A 19,207-nucleotide genomic window follows, 5' to 3' on the forward strand; every position below is an offset into this window, starting at 1 on the left:
TATGTACTATATATAAAACAGATTTTACACTATATTTTAAATGAGCAATAATTAAATTTAAAAAATAATAAAAAAAACATAATAATAAAATTTTAAATGCATATTTAATGTGCGATATTTTATTAAATAAAATAGACTTATAAATAAATTATTAATAAATATATTTATAATTTATAGTTATTTAATAGTGTAATTTCTGTTAAATATACAATTAAACATTAAAAAAAAACAATTGTTTCTTAAATTTGTTTTGTGTTATAATTACTTTTTGTTTACAACAATTAAATTGGAATAAATTTATTTTAAATATTGCTTATTTTGAATTTTTTTAAAAATGCACGCGTTTTAGAACTCGTGACTTGTTTTTGACTTATTTTTCTATAAAATTCTTATATTTATTAAATAACAAATATTTTGTAAATATTTGCTTAATTATGTCTTTTATATATAATTTAATATTCAAAAGGAGGAAAAATTGAAGGGGAATTTTAAAAAAATTTTCACATTGACAACATTTAGATAGATTTGAAAATACATTAAAAAAAAGTAATAATACATTCATATGTATGTTAGTTAGTTGTGTTTTCTTTAAATGGAATTTTCTTGTTTTTAACAAACTTTTTTTTTCTTTTCAAACATTTAATTATTATAAAAAAATGTAATGTATATACGAGATTTTTTAATTATACAATATTTTAGCCTATTCATTCTAAAGTGGACCCATTTTCAAAAAAAAAAAAAAAATTATATATATCTAGCTGTTGAAGTTTCTTTTAATAGTGGCAAACCATAATTAATAGTTTAAATTTTACTCTAGTAAAACTTGCTATTAGCTTAACTTAAAGTTAAAATAATTAACTTAAGCCTTTAGACTAAATTATAGACTAGAAACTTTTTTCCTTTGTAAAAATAAAATATTGTAAATAATACTTATTATCTTTGGGTTAAAATGTCCCCTAAAAATAAAGAATAAATAAGTTTATAACGCGCATTTACAAAACATGTAAATTTTCACAGCTTTTTGATTTTGAATCTCGAGCCCAGACACGACCCAATAAACCTTTAACTTTTAGACTGGTAGATGTACGGGAACCACGATATTTACGGGGACTGAAAGTATATTTAATATACAAAAATAAAATCATATTTGGAATATAAATTTTTCAATATGATAACACCTACCTGCTGTGAGCACTGCCGGGTGGTGTATTGACATCTGTTATTATATTATTGGTGGGACCCATAGGTGTATTTGGGTTAGTGCCACCGGTTAAACAAGCTCCACTTAATGGTGAACAAGCTCTTCTCTTGGATTTTCTAATAGAACGTTTTCTAAACATATCCCTAGTTTATTTAAAACAAAAAAAACATAAAATCCTTTAGTATTTTTATTATAATTTTAAACAATTATTTATATAATTACCTAGATTTTTCAGGATTTTCCAATTTTAAACGTATTTGTGATAACAAACCCACCAATAATTCATCTACATTATGATTAATACCCACTGAAGTTTCTATAAATTTACAATCATATGCGGTTGCCATAGCTTTGCCCTCTATAAATAAATATATAATTTTCATTAGTTAAGTATATAGTCATGTAGTAGTTTAGGGATACTAACCTTCTGCACTCACTAAACGACTGCGTGCCAAATCGGCTTTATTTGCCACTAAAATTACCGCCTTTTGGGCAATATTTTGATTTGTCCATAATACTTGTAATATATGTTCGGCCACACTGAAACTACTACGATCGGAGGCAGAATAGATAACACAATAACCATGTGGATCATAACTACTTAGGCAATCATCGGGCTAAGAGGAAAAAAGAGAAAAAAGATTAAAAATGTCTCTTCCAGTTCACTTCTAGTTCAGTTCTAGTTCAGTTCTAGTTCAGTTCTAGTTCAGTTCTAGTTCAGTTCTAGTTCAGTTCTAGTTCAGTTCTAGTTCAGTTTCAATTCAGTTTTAATTCAGTTTTAGTTCAGTTCTAGTTCAGTTCTAGTTCAGTTCTAGTTCAGTTTTAATTCAATTTTAATTCAGTTTTAGTTCAGTTTTAGTTCAGTTCTAGTTATTTCTAGTTTAGTTCTAGTTCGGTTCTAGTTCAGTTTTAGTTCAGTTCCAGTTCAGTTCTAGTTCTGTTTTAATTCAGTTTTAGTTCAGTTCTAGTTCAGTTCTAGTTCAGTTCTAGTTCAGTTCTAGTTCAGTTCTAGTTCAGTTCTAGTTCAGTTCTAGTTCAGTTCTAGTTCAGTTCTAGTTCAGTTCTAGTTCAGTTCTAGTTCAGTTCTAGTTCAGTTCTAGTTCAGTTCTAGTTCAGTTCTAGTTCAGTTCTAGTTCAGTTCTAGTTCAGTTCTAGTTCAGTTCTAGTTCAGTTCTAGTTCAGTTCTAGTTCAGTTCTAGTTCAGTTCTAGTTCAGTTCTAGTTCAGTTCTAGTTCAATTCTAGTTGAGTTCTACTTCTTTTCTAGTTCATTTCTTACTCACCGTCATTTCGGCATATGGATGATCAATAAATATTAATTCCGATTCTTCACCACTCAACAATACTGAAACAGATTTTTCACCCGAGTCATCATCTAAACATTAAAATCCAAAAGAAAACAAAATAAATATAATTAACTTAAATTTGAAATAAGCAAATAATTAACGTAGTAAAAACTTTATCAAGTGGAAAATTTGAAAAAAATCAAATGAGAGAGAACAAAATAAAATAAACTGAGTGAATGTACGTGCAGTAACAAATTTCGAATTAATCGTTTAATAATAAAAATCTCTAAAGGAATATTTTATTATATAAATAAAGAAAATTGTGTTTATTAGTAGTACATATGTATGTGTGTATTTAAATATATAATTTTATATAACATAGTGTATGTATGTATGTGTGTGTGTGTTCAATGGAAAGTTTATATAAATGTGTGCATTTGAATATCTTTTGTCTGTCTGATTGATTAATAGATTGACTGATATATTTATATTTTTATTATGGATTGTATGTATGTACGTATGTTAATGTTTTTCTGTGTACGTTTGTATGTATTTGATTTTTATTATAAACAAAGGATATTATTAAATTTGTTCATATTACTTTTTTTATTTATTCATAAATAACGATGCCAGACATAAATATCACATACATTTTGTTGCTGTTGTTTTGATTTTATTCGTTTTCAAAATTTAACGGTCGAAATAAAACCAAAATATGTACTTTTATTTTAACAACAAAATATTAGAGGGTAATAATAATGATGTTTGTGGTGAGAAGGATGTTAACAAGAAGATGCTGTGAAGAGTGTAAGAGGCAAGTGTAAAATGTATTTTAAGTTGTAGGATTTCAATTAAAACTTTTCGAAATAACAAATTATTTCTTTTTGTCTTTGGTAAGTTTTTATTTATTGCAAAAAAGTAGAGAGGATTTGCTTCCAGGATTTATTTACAACATTCAATTTACAAGAATTCAGCAGAATCCAAAAAAAGTTTAAATACTACTTCTATTGGTATATACTTTCGCCATAGAATTGCACTCTGACCGAAAGTGATATTAATTCGTTCTTCAGAATATGTAAACAAACAACTTGTTTGGAATGTAAGATCAGTTCAATTCTAGTTCAGTTCTAGTTCAGTTCTAGTTCAGTTCTAGTTCAGTTCTAGTTCAGTTCTAGTTCAATTCTAGTTCAGTTCTAGTTCAGTTCTAGTTCAGTTCTAGTTCAGTTCTAGTTCAGTTCTGGTTCAGTTCCAGTTCAGTTCTAGTTCAGATCTAGTTCAGTTCTAGTTCAGTTCTAGTTGAGTTCTTGTTCAGTTCTAGTTCAGTTCTAGTTCAGTTCTAGTTCAGTTCTAGTTCAGTTCTAGTTCAGTTCTAGTTCAGTTCTAGTTCAGTTCTAGTTCTGTTCTAGTTCTGTTCTAGTTCTGTTCTAGTTCAGTTCTAGTTCAGTTCTAGTTCAGTTCTAGTTCAGTTCTAGTTCAGTTCTAGTTCAGTTCTAGTTCAGTTCTAGTTCAGTTCTAGTTCAGTTCTAGTTCAATTCTAGTTCAGTTCTAGTTCAGTTCTAGTTCAGTTCTAGTTCAGTTCTAGTTCAGTTCTAGTTCAGTTCTAGTTCAGTTCTAGTTCAGTTCTAGTTCAGTTCTAGTTCAGTTCTATTTCAGTTCTAGTTCAGTTCTAGCAAAGTTCTAGATCTGAGTATTACAAATTCATGGAATTCTATTTACAAAATAAATTATTCAAAACTTAATTCTTGTTCTGAAGTCACTAAATTTGTGCATTGGAATCACACGGGGACTGTGTTTCTATTACAAATACAAAATAGTAAATATTATAATCATGGGTAATAACTACAATGTATCCCTCTAAGGATTAAACAATTATTACAGATACCTGTTTCACAGTATTGTGCACATTTCTGCTGGCACAACCTTGGTGAAAGTTTATAGGTTTTCTGAGATTGTTTCGGATAATTAACACTTAATTTTGAAATAAATGATGACTTTTTTTGTCCTAAGCAAAAGAAATACATTTTATTAACTCTAATTGTTATAAAATTTTTAAGGTCAAAAGGAAGGTAATTTAAAATTAAAAAAAAAAATTGATTTTAACTGCATGCATTTATAACCTTTAAGAAAAAAAAATCATATAAAATTGAGGGACAGATAGATAATCAGAGAAATGAGAAAAAATACTAAATAAAAGACCTGAATATGGACGTGAATCAAACCAATTAAAAATGTGTCAAGTTCATTGCGTTTTTCCATTTTTTTCGTTCTGAAATAAATGGAAGTGCTTTCCTTTTTTTTGCTTTGGATTTTTCCCTGAATCATTGGCTGGTTGAAACATTGTAATTGTGTTTGGTCGATTGGGTCAAGTCTATTATGAAAATGAAAAAAAAAAAAAATTCGATATAATGTAAATGCCAATGTGTGTGTGTATGTCGGTATGTGACGGCTTGTTGTAAGGGGGTTTGATAAATGAACCAAATATCAAATTATATTCAAAAAAAAAAAAAGTTGAAAGGATTTGTTTTGAAATTGTAAGGTGTGGGTTGCAAGAAGTAGAAAGTATTGAATATTGTATGCGTGTTACAATAAGTATGTTTGTTGTATGTTGGCTTTTATAAGTTCCATAAATGACTGAAATAAATGATCGATAAATGATGGGTTTGTAATGAATATGTGCATTTTAAGCTGGTTTTTTGTATTTGCTATTTATATTCTTATTGTTGTGAATTGACGTATTCTATAGTTTGCAATTATGAAAATATAAAATTAATATATTTATGTATTTACTTTTTTATTTTAGTTGATTTGATTTAATAAGTAACAAAAAGCTATTTTCAATATTATTTAAATACATATATGTATAGTAAATGTGATTTAAAACAGAGCAACAAGAAAGCAAAGTAGAAACTATATAAAACCAAATGAATTTGAATTTTAAAAAAATATTTGAACATTTTAGAATATTTTGTTTGGTTTATAAACTAATGGTTTAATTTGATTATTTATGCAATATTTATTATTTATTTGTGTTTTTTTTTTTGTTTACCGTCAGCGGGTTTTTCGATATGTATACGAATGTTACAATTATTGCCTGCAAGTCCATCGTATTAAATAAATTGTTTGTTTGTATTAAATTGGATTAAAATAGATTGCAGGTTATTATTAAACAATTTTAAAACAAAATTTTATTTTTTGTATTTCATAAGAATTTGTTAAAAATATTTTTACAGTTTAAATGAAATAATAAATTTAATTAAAATAAAACAGAAGATTTTAAATAAAAAAATTTACTAAAAATTTTGGAAAAGTGCAAAGTAAATAGCAAATAAAAATATGGTTTATAATTCCTTTTTAAAACTCTTTTAATTGTTTTAATTTCTGCTAAAAGTAAATATTATGTTTATGACTATTGATTTGATTTTACTTTTCTTTTTAACTATTTGTTTGTTGTTAGTTTTTAAACTAGATTAGTAACGTTTTTAATGGATTCGTATTTATGCCATACAAAGAAAATGTAATTAAAAGATAGATAGAACAAAGTAAAATGAAAAAAAAGTACAAGGATAAATAACTATTATTATTGCGTGCAAAGGACATGTGAGCTCATGGTTGTTTTTTTTTTGTTAACTGCGAAAACTTTCAGTTTTATAAATATACACATTTTTAGATTTAGCCCAATGTTATTGAATATTTAGATTTTAACAGATTGTTATATGAAAGTAGAAATTGAACAAAGTATAAAAATTTTATTAAAAACTTTTTTTCAATTTAATTAAGAATTTTAGTATTTGTTTTGAAATAATGAGTTGTAAATCGGTTGTAAATAGAAACTATTGGAATAACCCAAAGATAAGTGGATACACTAATACATAAATAAACAAACTAGTTCATAGACTATTCCTTGTCGATAAAGTTTATACACGAAACCATAGACTAGTTCATAGACTAGTCAACATATTAGTAAATTGATTTGTCCATAGACCAGCATAGGCCAGTCAATAGAATAGTCAGTCAACAGGAAGAATTTTCGTATTTGTTTTGTAGCAATAAGTTCTAGATCGTTTGGTTAAACCTTGTTTAATATATGTTTCGTGTTTTTCAGTTATCAGTAAAGTTACTTATTATCTTAGTTTAACTTAGTGTAATTGGCCAATTAAACTCAAGTTATAAGTGAGAAAACACAATTAACAAAAACAATAAAACAATGATTTCGGAAGAGCAAAAACTTAATATTTTAAGTAAATTGCAATTTTCTGATTTGTTTTGTTTTATTTATTATTTTTTTTTAATGTTCATTTAACATTTTTCGAAAATTTTACAAATTTTACCAAAGTATTGTTTGCAAAAAACAGCTGTTCATTGTTTATGTTTTTGAGTGAAAAGATGACAATACTAACAAAGTTAACTGAGCTTAAATCTAAACTGGAAAAACACAATCATTGGTTAAATCTAACAGCAAGTTAAGCCAAGTTTAACTGAGGAGTAAGAAACCCGCCCTAACAGTTAAAAAAAAAAACTAGATCAAAATGACGCGTAGTGTGTAACTTGCAGCATGTAAAGCGCGTGTTGTGTACTTTCACCTTTATAGATTAGTCAACTGAATAGTAAATGGATTTGTCCATAGACCAGTAGACCAGAATAGTTAGTCGACAGCATCAAGTACTTCTCCAAAGACTAGTCAATAAACTAGTTAATAGACTAGTCCACATATTAGTCAACAGACTTGCTAATAGACTAGTCTAAAGACTTGCCAATACACTAGTCAACAGAATCACTCATAACCTAATTCAAAGCTTAGTTTATACATTAGCCAATAGACTAATCAACAGATTAGTAAATATATTCGTTTATAGACTGGTATAAAGACTATTAGTCAGTCAATTAGCCAATAAACCATAAGTCCATAGTGCAGTTTATTGACTAGCAAATATATTAGACACTAGACCAGTTAATTAACTTGCCCATATACTAGTTTAAAAACTAGTTAATAGATTAGTCAATAGACATGTCAATAAACTTGTATGCAGTCTAGTCAGTCGACAACTTCGTGTACTAGTCAATTGGCGGTCAACGGAATAGATCCCAGCAAAAATAAAACAAACTACTTCCAAAAGAATAACATTTATCACCACATCAAAAATAGCACTAAGTGAATTTGTTTACCTTCTGTGAAAGTAACGTTTGTTGACTTCAAAAGAAGCGAAAAGAATCCAATATTATTTAAAATTTAAGAAATATTTTTTTAATTAAAACCATTTTATTTTGGAATTAATTAATAAATGCATGTAATTTATTTATGTTAATATTGTTTAAGTCAAAATAGTTGTATTCTATAATACTACAATTTCACTTCCTAATAACTTCAAAAAAAAAAGGCATAAAATTTACTTTCTGAGAATGACTTCAGATGTAGTGAATTTGAAATCAAATAAAAATAACATCCCTCCTATGACAAACCTGTGTTAAAATCATCACTTCTTTGGTTTTTTTAGTACTTCCATTGAGTAAATTCTACTTCTTTTTCGCTTCTATGGATGTTAGTTTTTGCTGGGATTAGTCAAACGACTTCTAAACTATTTTAAAAACTACACCAAAGACTTATCAACCGGCTAACATATGTACTAGTTAATTTTCCATTATATTTTGAAGAAAAACTTAAAAAACAAATAGACATTCTTTGGATTTATTCTTATATCGGGCAACATAATTTTAATAACTTTCTACTAATATTTCAGAATAAAGCTAAAGTTTTACTAAACTATTAAAAAAACAACTTCAACAAAATTTAAAAAGAAACAAAGGAAAGCTTATAATTTGCTTAATTTGAATAGCTCACATATGCTCTTAAATTTTTGAAAAACATTTGAAAACTTTTAAAGATTAATATGAAAAAATGTCACTAAAACACAAACAGCTTAAATTATAATAAAATAATTAAGTTTTGTCTTATTATAAAGAGATTAATTAACGAAAAAAAGTTTAAAAGCTTCTAAGCGTAAATGATTTTAAACAAAAGAAAAATAATCTACTAAAAATAAAAATGGTTTTGGATGAATAAATAAATTTTGAAAGATATTTAAAATTAAAATCTTAACAAAAACTTACCAATACTAGTATCGTAAGCATGTAAATATTCAGAGGTCATAAACTGAGAGACCAAAGAACTTTTTCCCACAGCAGTGCCGCCCAGCATAAGGACTCTAAAATGAAACACAAAAAAAAAAATGAAATAAAAATTTGTTATGGACAAAAAACATAAATGCTTAAGATAATATTTGTTATTTAAAGAAGTACTAATTACCTGTAAGGACCACTGCCCGGATTTGATGTGCTACTTTCACGACTTGAAGCTAAACTGCAAGTAGCTGAGTTTCGAGCAGAGTGGACTTGAGTAGGTTGTAGTTGTGTAGTTAAATGTTCATTGCTATAATTGGAATAAATAAATATTTTCAAACATATGTTTTATATTAAATAAGAATCAGTGAAAAACTAAAGAACTTGAGATTACCTAAGTTTAATTAAAAATGTCTTACCTTGAATTTGAACTTGCCACACTGTTATTTGATTTACTGCGTCTACTTTTTAAGGAATCACCACGATTTATCACGCCCTTGCCGGTTATGGAGAAATGTCTTAATCTATAATACTCTTCTTCCACACCTGTGTTAGGCATAGAGGCCACTCTGTTTTTGTTTTAAGAAAAATTAAATAAAAGTTTTCTATTAACAACTACAAACTATTTTCAACAATAAAACCATTACCTTGATCTTTGCTGTGGTAAACATAATTGATTGGGACGACCTGAAGCTCTGCTACCCGGTGTTTTAACTGACTGTGAACGACTGTGATGTGGGGAACCATAACTGTAGAAAATTATTATTTTAGCTCTATTTTTTAAACTATTTAGCATTTCACTTACCGCATTTCAAAATCTCTTAATTCCTCGAATGTCAAAGTATTTGTTACATCCAATAATTGTCGCATATTTTCATCACGTTTTTGTTGCTGCTGCTGTTGATAATTTTGATGTTGAGTTCCTGCTGTATTGGGTGCTTGATGGAATTGCTGCGAATGACGTTTACGTGCAGATAATGTTATTATATTCTGTGGATCCTTGTCCTGTTCAACACTTATGAAATCATTTTCATTTTTAATTAATAATGTTTCAATGGTATTATCTAAACTAAGGGACGGCTGAAATGGCAAATGGATACAAATCATTTATAAAATGTAATAAAAGAAAAAAAAATTATAGTTTAAGGTTATTTTTAAATTTATATAAGAACCGAGTTCATATAGACTAGACTATACACTAGATTATAGACTAGACTATAGACTAGACTATAGGCTAGACTATAGACTAGATTATAGACTGGACTATAGACTAGACTATAGACTAGACTATATACTAGACTATAGACTAGACTATAGACTAGACTATATACTAGACTATAGACTAGACTATAGACTAGACTATAGACTAGACTATAGACTAGACTATAGACTAGACTATAGACTAGACTATAGACTAGACTATAGACTAGACTATGGGCTAAACTATAGGCTAAACTATAGACTATACTATAGTCTAGACTATAGACTAGACTATAGCTAGTCTATAGACTAGATAGTCTAGACTATAAACTAGACTAGACTATACAACAAATCAATACAATTAACACGTAGTTTCTGAAGCCAAAGTTTCTATGTGTGGACATTAAGGAAAATTAAAAAAAAAATAAGAAACAGTTTTTCAACAAAAGTTTCTTAGTGTAGACCAGGTCTTATAACCAAGATTCTGAAAGTCGACATTGAAGTAATCGACTTTTAAGAGAAAAAGTGTCAGTCGACTATTTTTTAATGGAAGAGTAAACAAAATCATTTTGTAAATAAAATTTGTAATTATATTAAAGGATGTTTCAAAAGACGACAATTTTAAAATTGTAAAAGGTCAGAATTTCGACATTTCACAATTTGTAAAAAAATTGGACTATTTATTTACACTATAGTAAAAGCATTTTCCTTAAAATATAATTCTTATTTTTTGTTAAACATTTTAAATAAGTATTAAAATGTCATAATAATTAATAATTCGACTCATGTACAACATGACATTTAACAGATAATTTAATGCATTATTAAATATGAAAAAATTAAAAAAAAAAATGAATGACAGTTTAAAGTACGTAATTTAAATTACTGTAAAGTATCAAACCATAAAAAACAAATCAAAATTGACTGACAATATTTTGAAACAAAATAGGCTAAATTTTTTTTTAAAGTTATGTCCAAAAATTTTAACTCGTAGTGACATTGAAAGTTTGTTATTATAAACAAAAAAACTTACCCTAATACCCTTTTTTGAAAATCTTCTACAAATCCGTTTATATAAAGGATCCATAATTTTGAATTTAATCCAAATATTTGCGTTATTATAGTTTTCAATACGAAGCACTAAATTTCTCTTTTCAATATTTGTTTATTACACTTTAATGTTTAAGCGTTTTGCCACTTAAATAAATAATAGTTGTTTTGTTTATATATTTATTATTTTGAATTTTGTTAATTACACATATATTGTTTGGTTTTATTGTTTTCAAAGCGCTCAGAGTCCATTAATTTAAAAAAAGTGTTTTTAAATAAAACAAACGTAAAAGAAAATCTTTCTTTTACTAAATAATTTTTTATAAATTTAAATTATAATATTGTTTTCAATTTTTTTTTTAATTTTCAATTTTATATTGTGCACTGAAAGGCGTATCGTAAACAAATAATAAGTGATCTTAACAATACAATGGTTTTTATAAACTAAATCAGACAAGATATGCTCAAGAAGAAGCAGAAGAAGAAAAAGAAAATTGTGTGAAAATTCACACGTAGAGATGAGAAGAGATTTTCTTAGCGGCTTGACAAGACAAGAGACATACACCACAACTCACTCACACTGGAGAGAAAGAAAATTCTGAAAACAAAAAATTAAAAATACAATATTTTTTTCGTGGAAAACATGAGATGTTCACCAAAAATAATCTCTATGTATGAGAAATGTTCTGAAATTATTATGAAGGGGCATTTTGTAGAAACATTTAAAACAAGATCACGTCAATTGTTTATTTGCACCTGTTATTATAATGGGGCACAGCAGGAGGCCGGGGATTTATGAATGTAAATAAAAAGCAAAAAATGTATTTGATCATATAGTGATCGCTTTGAATTTAAGTGTATAGTATTTTGATTTGGGCATTGAACTAAGCGTAATGGAATATCAAAAATGTACTAATTAATGTTTTGATCTTAAAAATCAATGTTGACTTTGACATACAACATTGACTTTGACATACAAATCATAGATATTGAAAGGACTCAATTTTAAACTGAGAATGTATGTATATGGTCGACTTTATGTCACATTAACATTTATATTATATTTTATAATATTTATACAATTTCCAATGTATATAGTGTAATCTAGTCTATAGGCAATAGTACAGTCTATAGTGTAGTCTATTATGTAGTCTATAGTCTAGTCTATAGTCTAGTCTATAGTCTAGTCTATAGTCTAGTCTATAGTCTAGTCTATAGTCTAGTCTATAGTCTAGTCTATAGTCTAGTCTATAGTCTAGTCTATAGTCTAGTCTATAGTCTAGTCTATAGTCTAGTCTATAGTCTAGTCTAGACTATAGTCTAGTCTATAGACTAGTCTACAGTCTAATCTATAGTCTAGTCTATGGTCTAGTCTAGTCTATGGTCTAGTCTAGTCTATAGTCTAGTCTATACTCTAGTCTATAGTCTAGTTTATAATCTATTATATAGGTTAGTATACATTATTTTGATTTGAAATTTCTAAACAATTCGATCATTAAATCTTATATACTTACAGTTATTTAGGAAGTAGGGTACCAACAACTAAAATGATTTGGTTGAAAATTTAATTTTTAAATTTACACATACAAATTAACAAATCTTTATGGTTATCTTCCGGAAAAAGGTAAAATACTGCAGATGACCATTAACGCAACAACAACTGAACAATAAACATTAACATTTTACATTAAAAACAAAAACAATCAAATGCAGAAATAAGTCAAGAGATGAGCAAAATTGACAAGTGAATACAACAACATTCAACCACTGACATTAATTGACAAGCAAATTAAAAGAGGAAATAAACAAACAAATTTGCTGATAAACTCATTAGAATCCCTTTTTATTAAAATGTAAGCAGAAAATATATACATAAATACATATGTATGTATGTAAGATTGGGAGAAATTATTTAATGCATTTTTATATATAAATTTAAATTTTTACTTATAAATTTTATTTTTAAATGTTTGTTTGTTTATTTGATGATGCTTTATAAAATTTTTAATTTTGCCTTAAAATCTAGGAAGGTGGCAGTGACATTTTGCTTTGAATTGTGATGTTATGCCTCTTTTTATTTAAAATTGTTGACTCATGTTTAACATATAAAAAAGCGAATATTATATCATATTTAGGTTTAAAAAAATTATTCATATATTTCGTTGTTTTTGCGATTCTTGGCAATTTTTTTTTAAATTATATACATTATCATGTTTTAAGGTGAAAAAAATCAATACTGATTTTTTAGCATTTTTATTGCCAAGATTTGTAGAAATTTAGATAATAGGCGTATTGCCTTGAAAATATTACATTTATTTATGATTATAAATTAAAGCCATTATTTAAAATTAAACTTTATGTTAAGGGGTTTTTTACATGTTACAATTTTGAATGGGCCTAACTTTTTATAGAGACAAGATTACTGTTTTCCGTTTATTCAGAAAAACAGCAAATATTTAAATAAGTTTGACCCACCGACCTCTTTATCTTTAAAACTAAATTGTCCATGGACGAAGACTATTGAAAATGGTTAACATCGGACCATTATTTCACCTAGCCCTCATACAACTGAACCCGCTGAATAGTTCATAATTATGTTAAATTAAAAAACCAAGTTCTATACTAGACTTGATGATCCTCACGAATTCTATAACTATAGGACCTTATATGACCCTAGCCCCTATGAAAACCCCTATAAAAATTTCACTTAAATGTCCACAATTGTATTCAACAATAAAGGGCTTAAGTATGTATATCTGAGGTAAGGTAGAATTCAACTTAAATGCTTTATTATGACAAATAAATTACATTTTATTTTTGTAAAAGGTGTAGGGTATTATATGGTAGTCCACGCCCGACTATAATTTCTTACTTGTTTTTATATCTAATAATTTAGCTTATTCGGATTCTACATGCGAGGTGACCACCTTTTCGCACCTATCATGCAAAATTTTGTTACGTTATCTGCAAACGTTTTCGAGATACCGAATTATTTGGAAATAACTACTTTCTAAACTACTGTGCAGTGTTTCCCTGTAAATGATGAAATTTATACGGCCGATTTCTTTGCAAATTTCCTCTTGATATAAAATTCCCGTGATAAAGGTTTTATAAATAAACCAAAAATCATTATTATTTATATTTACATTAACATTTCGGGGAAACAAAATTGCACCTCTGAAAACAATAAGTTTATTGTTCTAGTAACCCCTTACTGGGGTCGAATGTAGTGCATTTCCCCACAGCAATATGCGTGAGGCAATCTACCCGCCCACGTATGTAAGTAATTCACAATCAATTAAAGTCATTTTAATTCAAATGTGTTTTTTGTCTGTTTATTGTTGTCTTTTAGGTGTAAATATGAACGGTCTTTAATTGACTCACTTTTGTTAAAAGTTTTAAAAGCCCTTTGTGCTTTTTTGCTTAATAAATAAATAGAGCGAATTAATCTGTTGATGATGCCGGAGATATTTTTTTGTTATATTTAAACATTAATAAATTCTTCCGTATAATGACTTTACAGTTTTCATCGAATTTAAAAGTGTAATTGAAAGTTAAACTTACTTGTTGGACGACAATTGTTGCTCTTGGTTGTGTACAGACAGCGGCTACCTCCATTGGATTGGCTGTTACGTTAATAGGGCCACCTGAATTAATGACAACATTAGCCGCTGCTAAAACATTGCTACTACCTACTACATATTGGCAGTCACCCAAAAAGTCGTGTGCTGTATTTGCTGTTGTGATCGTATCCACTTCCTCGATGGCTGAGGCGGTTTTCGGTTTATTTTTAAATGATTTTTTGCGCGATTGTGTTGATTTTTCCATAAAAAAGTCTACACGTAAATTGGGCAGCGGTGGTGTGGTGCTACGTGAGTTAGTAGGACTACTAGCATTTGATGATATGCTCTCAATATTGTTGTTGCTCATGTAGCTGTTGTTGTTTTTCAAATTCGATATTTGACTGCAGCTGGACAAAGGGCTAGTGGTTTTTGTGGCTAGACTGACAATCGAACCATGTTTTGGTGGCATTTGATCAAATTTCGAGGCAATATCCTCGAATTTATTTAATTCTATTTGCGAGTTGGGCGAATGATGGGCATTGTGGGTGGGAGAGCTGGTTTTTGATTTAGGGCTAAATGCATCCGATTTGGGTATATATTTTTGTGCTAAAGAATCGGAACGTAAGCGTTTAGAATTTTTACGAGATGATGTTTGTGAATGTTGTTGCTGCTGTTCCTTTTGCGAGAGTAAGCTGTATTGCTTATAGAATTCAGTGGTTTTGGGTGAAATTGTAGCCTTCGATCTTTCATAAACCGAGCAGGGTTCTGGTTCATCTGAATCGCTAGTGGTGGTTGAGGAACTGGAATGTTCCTTTAATGCAAAACATTCACGCTGTATGCGTTCATAGTCGATAGCCTCACGATCGAAGGGAAATAGTATGCCGTCTTTATAACGCTCACTGCCACCGGATGAAGAACTGGAGGAATATTTACGTTGACCTGAGCTCTGCGAGGTAGGCGAGAGTTGTTTATTATTGAGTCTGGTCGGTGAAGAGTTGCTACCGAAAAAGTTGCTATCCTTCATTGTGGGCGGAGCTGAATTGACTTTGGACGTTGATGATGAAGGTGAACGTCGACGCTCACGTTTTGGACTAGTTTTGTGTGTTGCAGTGCCTGCCATGGAATAACGATTTCGTTCAGCTGTTTCGTTTCGAGACTTTTTACTGCTATTGAAATGTGTTACGTCAGCGTTAGTAACTCCAGTTGTATTGTTGCTCTTTTGCGAGGGATAGGTGCGTGTTGGTAATCTTTCATTCGAGGAATTACATTTGTCATATGTTAGTCCTTCATCCATATATTTTGACAAACATTGTTGTTGCTGATGCTGCTGCTGTTGTTGCTGTTTTTGATGCTGCTGCTTAATATAGTTTCTCTGTTCGGCTTCATCTTTAAATGTAAAACAAGTACGTGACTTATCACTACAACGTGCGGATTTCGGGGATTGTGGTTTGTCAAATGTAAAGTGCTTACCGCCACTAGTTGGGGCGGGAGCCGTATTAGGCACACGTTCGCGTTCACGCTCTTTGTCACCATAACCAGTACTTATAGGCGAATGTTTTCGGTGTGATGACAATAGCGGTGTAGTCGAAGATGGCTCACCCGTTAAGATGGATAGACAGGACTCTTGACTCTAAATGTTGATGATGATGATGGGAATATAAATACAATAATAACATACACATTAAATCAATCAGTTGTTGTATTAAACGTATAAAATAGGCAAACAAAAAGATAGATCTATTTTGTTAAGTAAACAATACAATTAGAAGAAATTTTTAAAAATACATTCTGAGAACGATAAAGTACTAAGTAAATAAATTAAGGAAATGATATTGCTTTCAGTTATATAAATAAAAAACTTTGTAAGTTAGTAGTATTTGCTTTAAGTTATCTTTTGTTCGTTTTGGATTTTAAAATCTAAAATATATTTTGCAAATAAGAAAGAGATATGAAATGTAAAGGGAAAGAAGCTATGTATGAATCACTGCTATTCAATAAATGTAATATTTATTTCCATCTATCTATCTATCTATCTATCTATCTATCTATCTATCTATCTATCTATCTATCTATCTATCTATCTATCTATCTATCTATCTATCTATCTATCTATCTATCTATCTATCTATCTATCTATCTATCTATCTATCTATCTATCTATCTATCTATCTATCTATCTATCTATCTATCTATCTATCTATCTATCTATCTATCTATCTATCTATCTATCTATTGCATTTAAAATTTCTATATAAAACTTACCTCAGTACTTTCCTGTAAATTCATATCGGGTCGTGAATATGATGAGCAACTGGTCAATTCGATTTCAGTACCTTCTTGTTCGGAATCAACTTGTATGGCGGTTAGTAAAGGCTCTTCCAAGGAACTAAATAATGGCTCACTTTGACCCGAATTATCACCTGAAACACATTCAACTAGGTTTTTAAAGAGAAAACATTTTGTTTCCAATGAATTATTAATAATTTTGCAAAGAAGAAAAACATTTATCAGAGAATAAAGAAATATTTTTAAACAGATTAAAAAGAAATTATATTTTTCAGAATATTTGCCGTTAAATATTAAAATTTATTAAAAAAAATTAACAAAATTCCAAGAAATTCGCAGCTTGTTAGTGAAAGAAAATTACATTTTCAAATTTCATTTTTTTCCAGAAACTTATTAGAATTGCTTACAACAAACAGTTACAGTGTAAAAGAGAGAAAAATAATTAATTATAAAAATTACTATAAAAAAACAATATCTGGCAAATAATTTGTTTAAAAGTTTTCCTTTATTCTCAGAACAAAATTGCATTTAAATAACAATAAATCATGCAATAAAAATTAAATTTTAATATAAACACTTAAAGGATTGTGTACAGTTACAGTTGTAATTACAACTCTATTGTAATATGTATGTACAAAATTAAATTTGAAAAGAAAATTACCTAAATCTAAAGAATCGCAGGTCTCTGATGTATCGGTATGGGTAACATTCGTAATCATAGTCGATGCTGAGTCTGTGGATGTATTAATAATTGTATCGCTCGCCGAAGCAGTGGAAGAACCCATTACAACAACCTTGAGTGATTTAAGAGGAACAAACATAGAGATATAGAAAAAGAACAATTTTTTTTACCTTGTGTGTGAAATATGGACTGACCTTGGGAACACTTTTACTAGTGGATGTATTACCAGCGACGCCTAGGGTACCTTCCACCGAAGAATGATACAGCACTGCCGCTGTACAAATGGCATTTTTCGTTATTTGGGTCATAGACATGGAAGATTTATTCGTATTGGCTTTCGTTTTAGTGCTACGACCACTTTTAAAATACAAACGCCTTAAAGCGGTGGCCGATGAGGAAGAAGAAGTATTTACACCATCGTTGTCGGAACTACTCGAACCACCTGAATACAAATCTCCAATACCATTTGGACGTTCATTTAAAATCTTTGATTTGATTTGTTGAGCCGGTGAGCGGTTAATATGTTGACGAGATGTTGTTGCCGTGCTTGTGGGAGACATTGACGTTGTAGTCGTAAACGTGGATTCGGCCGAGTGGTTAACAGCATCGGCAGTTCGATAGTTACGTGAATTCTTGTGTGTTGTCTGTGGACTGGGAGGTGTTTGACTGCGTAAGGCCAAAGCCATGACTGCTGCGGAACGTGTACTAGTACAATAGGTAGCAGGTAGGGTTTTGGGCGAAGATGTTTTTTTATTTGTAACTATAGTTCTAGATTGTTGTTGTTGTTGTTTTTGTGGTTGGGCATTGGTTAAAGCCTGGAAGTGGGTAGGGGAGGTATTGTCGGAAAGGCCTGCATCTGCAAAATGGAATAGTTTTCATAGAGATCAGAGGCATGCAAAATTAGTGTATTTATATTGTATATTTGTATGTATTTGTTGTATTACAATATCTACAAATGTTTGTATGTATGTATGTATGTTTGCATAAACAATCTAAAACCAACTACTTTAGACATTAGTTCAACTAAGTATGTATGTATATAGGAGATTATGTTTTGTTTATATTTATATTTATTATAGTGGGAAAAATACCTTGTTTATACACACCTTTTCCAGCCTGCCTGGTTGTTGTTGTTGTTGCTGTAGTGGATGATGTCGGTATTTGTGTTATCGGTACCTTGTGGCATTCATCGCCCAAAGCTGTTGTTGATGTAGTTGCAATTTTATCAATCTGAAAATGAAATAAAAAAAAATCATATTCTTACAAAGAATGATAATAATGATAAATAAAATAGATAAGATATGTATAAATATATAAATATTTATAGTGAGTACCTATAAGTAAATGTATATTTGGCTATAACTAGCACCCAAGATGTCGGGGCATTTGTTTTTTTCTTTGTTTGTATATTTTTTTCTCTTTTTATACCCTACACCACTATAGTTGGAAGGGTATTATACGTTTGTGCTGATGTTTGTAACATACAAAAATATTGGTCCAATATCCACCTTTAAGTATACCGATCGATTCAGAATCATTTTTTGAGTCGATTAAGACATGTCCGTCTGTCCGTCCGTCTGTCGGTCCGTCTGTCCGGATGGCTGGCTGGCTGTCCATGTAAACCTTGTGCGCAAGGTACAGGCCGCAATTTTCAAGATAATTTGATGAATTTTGGACCAAGCGTGTTTTTATGGCACAGGGACGAAGCCTATTGAAAATGGTTGAAATCGGTCCATTATTTCACCTAGCCCCCATACAACCGTACCTCCCGATTTGAACTTGTTATGCCATAATTACGTCAAATATTCTATTATCTCTTTAAAAATT

The 19,207-nt window shown here is 29.3% G+C and overlaps 2 protein-coding genes across 3 annotated transcripts in view; both read right to left on the reverse strand.

Annotated features, from left to right (window-relative positions):
- Positions 1 to 753: 753 nt before the first annotated feature.
- On the reverse strand, positions 754 to 11,064 carry LOC111691238. Of its 2 annotated transcripts, XM_046953802.1 has the most exons (12): positions 10,833 to 11,064; positions 9,405 to 9,679; positions 9,247 to 9,348; positions 9,019 to 9,168; positions 8,787 to 8,909; positions 8,591 to 8,685; positions 5,532 to 5,576; positions 2,483 to 2,574; positions 1,626 to 1,818; positions 1,424 to 1,559; positions 1,183 to 1,344; positions 754 to 1,110 (listed from the first exon to the last, which is right to left on the reverse strand). In XM_046953802.1, exons 1-12 carry the CDS (start codon positions 10,884 to 10,886, stop codon positions 993 to 995), a joined length of 1,545 nt encoding a protein of 514 aa, XP_046809758.1. In that variant the 5' UTR covers positions 10,887 to 11,064; the 3' UTR covers positions 754 to 992. The 2 variants fall into 2 exon arrangements, with proteins under 2 accessions (XP_046809758.1, XP_023309662.1); XM_023453894.2 differs by lacking the exon at positions 5,532 to 5,576.
- Positions 11,065 to 11,260: 196 nt separating this feature from the next.
- Positions 11,261 to 19,207, reverse strand: part of LOC124420552 (putative uncharacterized protein DDB_G0277255) — a 38,527-nt gene continuing 30,580 nt past the window's right edge. The window contains exons 2-7 of the mRNA XM_046953801.1: positions 18,472 to 18,610; positions 17,575 to 18,236; positions 17,360 to 17,492; positions 16,675 to 16,847; positions 14,414 to 16,042; positions 11,261 to 11,447 (exon numbers count right to left, since the gene is read on the reverse strand). Coding sequence (XP_046809757.1) covers positions 11,421 to 11,447; positions 14,414 to 16,042; positions 16,675 to 16,847; positions 17,360 to 17,492; positions 17,575 to 18,066 — 2,454 coding nt within the window. The 5' untranslated portion in view covers positions 18,067 to 18,236; positions 18,472 to 18,610 and the 3' untranslated portion in view covers positions 11,261 to 11,420. The remainder of the gene's footprint in view (positions 11,448 to 14,413; positions 16,043 to 16,674; positions 16,848 to 17,359; positions 17,493 to 17,574; positions 18,237 to 18,471; positions 18,611 to 19,207) is intronic.

This window comes from Lucilia cuprina, chromosome 6 (assembly GCF_022045245.1).
Source record: "Lucilia cuprina isolate Lc7/37 chromosome 6, ASM2204524v1, whole genome shotgun sequence".
NCBI lineage: Eukaryota > Metazoa > Arthropoda > Insecta > Diptera > Calliphoridae > Lucilia > Lucilia cuprina.